Genomic DNA, 7,122 nt, shown 5'->3' on the forward strand with positions numbered 1-7,122 from the left:
CCCCCAGCTCCCTGCTTTGTTCATTTCCCTTCATAACTCTGTGACTCTACTGCAAAGGGTTTTTCTTAAGAAGTCCCAGGATTTTACAACTGGAAGGGACTGTGGAAGCCCCCTCTAGTTCAATCCCCCACTAGAAAGAAAGCTTCTTAAGAACAAGTATTTTTGTTTGCTTTGCTCACATCTGAATCCCCATGCCTAAAATGGTGTCTGGCACAGAGTTGGCACTGAGCAGATATTCGTTGACTAAGTGAATCTTCTTGTTTGTCATATGAAGACACTGAGGGTCCACGAAGAGGCAAAGTGATTTGTCCAAGGTCACAAATTGGCAGGGCTACTACTAGAATCCAGATCTGAGCACCAGTCTGAGCCCCTTTCTACAATTCCAGAGCCTCTTCATAATACTAGTTTGCTTCTCTCTTGCTCTGTACCCCTGACTCCCAACTCCCGCCTCAGTGCTAGAAGAAGCTTTCCCTGCCCATTTTCAAGTGCTTCTCCATTCTCCCTGTCTCTTCAATAAAAGCCCCTACATACACACATACACACACGCACACACATGCACACGTGTACACATGCATACATGCAGGAGGGTGAGAGGTGAGATACTCCTGTCCCCAGCACCCCGAGAACACCTTTCCTATTCATTGGCCTTCCTGCCTGCTATACCCTTCTCTCTACCCACAGCTGTGTTCCCCATCCTGACTCAGTCACAAAACCATTAGTCTAAGGCTCTTAATACAGGTGCATGCCCCTTTGGTTCTAGTCCATTTTATAGAAAGTAGCATTGAGATGGACTCTGCTGGGGCTTGAAGTTACCCTTAAACTTCTAGGAAGGAACAACTGGGGAGAGCATAGTGAGATAAAATGCCATCTTAGTCAATGAGGCCCTCAGGGTTTGCTCTGGGGTTTGCTAACTCAGGCCCCTAGCCCCATCCTGTGCTTCAACATCTTCCCCATGTCCTATGGGAAAGGGAAGTCAAGTAAGAGAGGTCGAGGAGTAAGATCTCTAATTCACTCTCCTGGAGCAAGAGAGGAGTTAGAAAGAGTTAGATTCAAGGATTCTCTTCATGACCATGCAGCAATGGAGGATGCTGGAACCGAAACCTCTCCCTACTCCACCTAGCAGACTCAGCAGAACTGTGGCTTCAGGCAAGGGCAGAGGGAGAAAGATGGTGGCAAAGGATGCGGACAGCCTGGTGGGAATGGGGAGATGAAGAGGAAGCAGATGTAGAATGCGGTTGGGAGGGCGGGGTGGGAGATTGGGGATCTGCTGAAAACCAGACTCCTGCCCCAACTACCTGGCCATGCCCAGCCATGCCTCAACTGGATAATCTAGGAAGACCCCTCAGCTGGACAATACAAGAAAACCTCAGGAGGACCCCCACCCCAGGCAGTGCCAGCTCAGGCTGGGGACATGCAAAACAAAGCAGTCCTGAGAACAAGGAAAAAGATTGCTTCTCAGCCTTTTGGCTACGATCAAGTATAAAAGGAGTGAGGAGGGCAGAAAGCGGCTCTGGAGAAAGAGAAGAGGAAGATAGAATCAGACAACTGGGGAGGGCAGAGAGGGAGCAGCCAAAACATTAAACATCCACAGCTCACTGCCTACTGCAAACGGCAGCTTGTGCCCTGCCTCCCGTTCCATCGCATTCCTCAAGTCTGAAGTGGCGAAGAGTACCTACTGCACAGGCCGCTATGAGCACAAATGGACAGTGCGTGCAAAGCTGTTTGGAGTACCGGTGCATAATGACCATTCAATATGTGGTTGTCATTGGTGTCATCATTATAGGCTAATGTTTATCCCTCATCATCAGTTTGTGTTTGTGTGGGCGTGACCATTTCTGGCTTCAAACTAGTTCTTTATTTAACTTACAAAAGGGCTGCTGTCCCTTAGCACATCCTAAACTTGCTTACAAAATCAACAGTTAGTCAAATGAGTGAACATCAACGTATTGTCTCACTTTGTGAACCCTGCTTGAAGAACACTATTTGAATGGCTGGGCATCCCTGAACACCTAACAAAAACACAGCCGTGAGTTAAAGGAGGATCCCTTCAACTGGGAATAGACAGCTTGCCGATCAGAGGCAGGCATCAGTCTGGTATTAGTGGCATCAGACACACACTCTCTCTCCCTCACTCTCATTCCTTGGTCTCCTCAGACGCCCTTGCCCAACCCACTTCTACAAAGTGGATGAGTTTGTTTGGCCTTTCCTTGGCTTTGGTGGGCTCTGCAGAGAGGCAGAGACCATGCCTGGGAGCCCCACAGCCTGTGCTCGCCTGCCGCCCCACACACCTCTTCCCTGCTCATTGTTCAGACCAGGGCAGCTCTCAGATGTCTGCTCCTCTCCTCACGGAGGGCCACAGAAAGCCCTTCCTCTCATCTCTGTCCCAAAGCACTATGGCAACTAGAATAAATTTCAACATTCCTTAAGAAGCCAGAAAAGGAATTTAAAAAAAAAATAATGATAAGCGAAGTACGGGCACAGCTCAGGTGTCAGAGGAACGAGTTCTGAACTAGAAGCACTGCTTCCAGGGGGCAAGGCATAGCTAGTGTGCCCAGCACCGGGCGACGTGTGGCTGGGAACAGGCAAAGAAGACCTAGTTTCTGCCTTTGAAGGGTCCACTTGATCTCACTCCTTTCGAGGCTTCCCCAGGAGCCCTCAGGTTCCCCTAGAAAAGCCCAGAAGATAGTGACTTCCTAAGGTCCCTCTTGTGAGCAGGCCTCATTTACAAGATTCTCCCACTCTAGCCCTGTGGCCCCTCTTGACCTCAGGGGCAAAAAGGAGGAGATGGGATGTCAATCTGAGTAATTGGTGAGGTCAGAGCTGGCTAGGGGGGAGTCGGGGAGAGGGGCCAGCTAGATTTATGGAAACGTCAGGCCTGATTATCCACCAGCTGCCCAGATCAAAGGGCTGGGGGATCTGGGCTCCACTGTGGATGCCGGAAGCTGCAGCCTGTTCAGTGGCCGGGCCCCATCCCTTTCCCCACCCCCACCTCCAGGATTACAGAGGATTGATACTTTTTGTAAGGGCGACATTTGAAATATTTAACAACTGGAAATGGCACAAGTGCCAGCCAGGATGGTTAGGGAGTGGTGGGGAGCGCTCAGGGGACTAAGTGCAGTGAGTACTTATCAATTGGTATGAAAGTCTTTCAAGGTGTTAACGACCTGTACAACTCTTTCTGTGTGTAGTGGTTGAAGCTCTGTCCAAAGCAAAGGGGACCTAACGCAAGGGAAGAGAAGCCCTTGGGTCAAAGGTTAACCACATCTAGGTTAGAAAGGTCCTAGAGGAGACACAGAGAGACTCCCTATGTCCCCTAACTGCTTGACACTGCTCCCCACACACACTGCTGGCTTAAGTAAGGCCCCCTGGCCTTCTCTCTAAGATGCTTATAGCTCTCCTGGGTTTATCCAAGAGGAACAGCCAGGAAGAGGCTAGGTTCGTGCAACTGTCAGTGTGGAGGGGGAAAAAGGGTGGTATGAGTGAGCTGGGCTGCCTCTGCTACTGTCCAGACTCATTAAACCTGCCTGGACAGCACTGTCACCAAGGCTGACATGGTGCCAGCTATCATTCTTCCCCGAGGCCACAGAGCCTGCCCCCAACCCCACAGAAGATCCTGCCACTGCTACGCACTGGGCTGGACAGGGAAGGGACAGCAGGCTCCTCACCCACATGGCCAGGAATGCAGTGATCACGCAGGAGTGAGTGAGAGTCAGGTGCTGTGTTAAGCCTGGAGCTGGAAGAAACTGGGGGACCAGTGATTTCCACTGCTGAGCAGGTTCCTTATCGGGAGGGTAGAGGCTGAGAGGATTCGCAGCTACAGTAAACCCTTTTTAGAGAAAAGCTGGGGCCTGGTGGTCTCTCTCCATGGCTCCTTCGGCTTCACCTAGCAGGACCTCTCCCTAAGCAGTGTGCCTTCTGTCCTGTGGGTTATGTACTATCCCATCACATCCTGAGACTAGGGTTGCAGTGTCTGAGAGGTAGGGTCTGGAAGTGTATTTGGGATGCAGCAGTGGAAGAAGCAAGGTTAACAGCTGCTATTTAATGAGCTCCGACTTCGTGCTCATAATAACAAGATAGGTACTAGTATGAAACCCCCAGATACATAAGAAAATTTAGGCTCGGAGAGACTAAATGACCTGCTGCGAGGTCACCCAGCCAGTTAGTAAGTGAATTGGGGTTCAAAGCCAGGTCCCAAGCTCCCAGAGCCCCTGGTCTTTCATCTGCACCACCAGTTCGTCTATGTGCGTCTTCTGAAAGGCTCCCTTGAATGAGGATGGCATCTGTCTGCTCAAGGTCTTCATTGTTTGGCTGTTGAGGGGCTCAGCTCTGCCCGTATTTGACAGCATGTCATGTCAGATCAGACAGCAAAAGAGAGGGGCCCCAAGGTTGGGTGGGGGTGGGGAGACAAGCCAGGCATACGGGAGCAGAGGGTGGGGTTGGTGCTGAGGCTATGGAAATCATGGAGGAGATCCTGTGTCTGTTTGCCCCTGATATATTTGTCTATATCTTGCTTTGCCTGTGATTGCAAAATTCCCAGGGGACTTTTACTTAACTCTGTGTGGGGCCATCCCCAGCAACACTTGTTCTCAGTCCGTTAATGTGTATCTCCATGGTAATGACAAAGAGAATGGTGTTATGATGACAGTGAAATAAAAGGGTCCCAGAATGACAACGGGTGACTAATATGTAGTATGTGCTCAATAAATAACTGTCAAGTTCAAATGAGTTGGACACTTACCTAGCGATGCTGTTGCAATCAAGGCAGAGCTTAGGGAAGCAGTTGGGTCTAGTAGGCCTGGGCTTGGGAGTTTTCTCTCCAGGAAGGATGGGGGCGGGGACAGAGTGGTGCCAAAGAACCCTGCAAAGGGAGCACATGGGGTTTGACTGCCATCTCCTCAGCCGGCCTTGGCCCCTGGGGCTTTGGTGAAAAGCCTGTTCTTCCCCGAGCTTGCTCTAAGGGAGCCACTGTCCCAAGAATTGTAGCCTCATGTCCATCAAGAGCTGAGCTCCAAGGACCAAACCAGATTCAACATGGCAAAGAGGGGATTTCCCCCTGTGAGCAGTGGCCCATGTCCCAGGGCCTGGAGAAAGCAATGCTGGCCTCCCTTGAGTCAAGGAAGAAAGGAAGGCACCGATTAGGCCCGTAGCACAGTGTCTGACATGTAGAGGTTCCATTAATGTTTGTTGCAATGAAATAAACACTCACCTGGAGAATCTGAAGAAACTCCAGAGGCAGAGCTTGGGGATGCAGTTGGACCTGGGGGGCTCAGGCCTGAGAAGTTCCGGAGTGGGGACAGAGTAGTGCCAAAAAACCCTGCAAAAGGAGCCCGGGCTGAAGCTTCCTCCTACCTACCAGGCTGCCCAGCAGGGGCTCTCCTCAGGATGAGGTGAGTACTCACCAAAGGGTCCCAGGCGCCCAGCAATCTCTGCCAGGCTGGCCCGCAGACTGGGCAGCAAGGGCAGCATTCGATGCCCGAGCGTGGGGGCTGCACCGGCTCTCAGCGCCATGTCAAACTTCAGTTCCAGCTCACTCTGGTGGGGCCTGGGAGCACTGGATGGAGGTGCTGTAGCTGTCAGAGCAGTGTCCCAGGTCACAGTGCCCGTCCTGGGCTGATAGAGAGCAGTGGGCTGGTCGGTGGGCCCAGAGAAGGGGGATGTGGACTCTAGAGACAGGGAGGAGGCCCAGGGCGTAGAGCTGCCTTCAGCAGAGCCCCACTCAGGGACGGAATTCCCAAGGGAGCCCACCAGCAGTTCCAAAAGGGGGTCAGTCTTCAGTCCACTGGCCACTTCTTTCTCTAGCTCTCGGCTTGGCCCAGGAGAAAGTGGCTGGGTCTCTGTGACAGGGCTCCCCCAGGCAGCCGCAGGTCCCCGAAGGTGCAATTTGAAGTTAAGTCCCAGGTTGAGAGACAACATAGAGGCCTCGCTCTGAGGTGGTGGGGTCAAAGTGGTGAGAGGGGCACCTGGGACAGAAGAAGCAGGCTGGGGGCCCACAGGAACAGCAAGCAGGACCCAACAGAACAGCCCCAGCCCCAGACAGCCATGCCCTGCCATGGCCCCACCTGGCCTCAGACGGCCTCGGTGGGCTGGCAGCTCAGTTCTTCAGCACCTTTTGAGCACGGAGGTCCTGGAGAGACGAGAGGCACTATGAACCCTGGGATGGAACGCACCAGAGAGAGGCTTCTGATGACAGAGAAGCAGGTGGAGGCCGGGGGCAGGATGCAAAGGATTCTGCCCAAGGAGAGTTGCCAGCTCCTTCCTCCATCCAGGCCCCAGCACAAATCTCTCCCCTACAGTTTTCCTTCTCTTCCAGCTCAGGCTCCCTCTCCCTAAACCCCTGCCTCCCCCACCTGCTCAATCTGGGGACTAGGATCTGACTGCAACCAGCTGCCCTCATCCTTGACTGATAGCAGAGGGGGTGGACTTGACTCCCAGACTCAGATACCTTCCCTCCCTCTCTCTATTCTCCTTTCCACCCACAAATATTTATTGAGGCTACTATGTTCCCAGCACCCTTCTGGCAACATAACTGCGAATAAGCTAACCCTCACAGATGAGTTTCAACTATTCCCACCCCCATCTCGGGCCCCAACCTAAGATGTTAGCCGTCTACTCACTCAGACCCAGGAGCACAGGGCCCTGGGAGAGGCAAAGCAGAGGGCTGAGTGATCTGGCAGAGATGGAGAAGGCAGCCCAGCTCCCTGGTCTGGCAGAAGCTCTATCCCTTCAGCCTCCCCCTCTTTCACGGGGCTTGGCCTGCTCCCTTCCCCTTAACCTTAGGAACACTGTGGGGAGGAGCAGCTTGGCCATAGCTGGCTTCCTGGGGAAGATGGCCAGGAAGGCCGGCTGGGTGAGAGGCTGCTGCAGGAGACTCCTATTCCCTCCCTGGAACCCCTCTCCCAGCACACACATCTGGTGGGGGAAGGGGAGGGTGAGCCAGGAACACACGTGTATCCGGCACCCTGACATCATACACACGGCCACATCTAGCACCCATGACACACTCACCCACTCACCCTTCACACAGCCCTGCACACAAGTGCACGCACATACACGTTGGGTCCTGCTGAGCCCCCCTCCTTCCAACATGGTTTCAGACACAAGCTCTGTGAGCTCCTAGCCTCC

The 7,122-nt window shown here is 53.0% G+C and overlaps 1 protein-coding gene across 1 annotated transcript in view; it reads right to left on the reverse strand.

Moving 5' to 3' along the window:
• Positions 1 to 7,108, reverse strand: part of PRRT4 (proline rich transmembrane protein 4) — a 9,527-nt gene extending 2,419 nt beyond the window's left edge. Inside the window, exons 1-3 of the mRNA XM_023528949.1 lie at positions 5,400 to 7,108; positions 5,207 to 5,314; positions 4,710 to 4,858 (exon numbers count right to left, since the gene is read on the reverse strand). Coding sequence (XP_023384717.1) covers positions 4,710 to 4,858; positions 5,207 to 5,314; positions 5,400 to 6,051 — 909 coding nt within the window. The 5' untranslated portion in view covers positions 6,052 to 7,108. The remainder of the gene's footprint in view (positions 1 to 4,709; positions 4,859 to 5,206; positions 5,315 to 5,399) is intronic.
• Between the last annotated feature and the right edge of the window lie 14 nt (positions 7,109 to 7,122).

Source organism: Pteropus vampyrus, unplaced genomic scaffold, assembly GCF_000151845.1.
Source record: "Pteropus vampyrus isolate Shadow unplaced genomic scaffold, Pvam_2.0 Scaffold33, whole genome shotgun sequence".
NCBI lineage: Eukaryota > Metazoa > Chordata > Mammalia > Chiroptera > Pteropodidae > Pteropus > Pteropus vampyrus.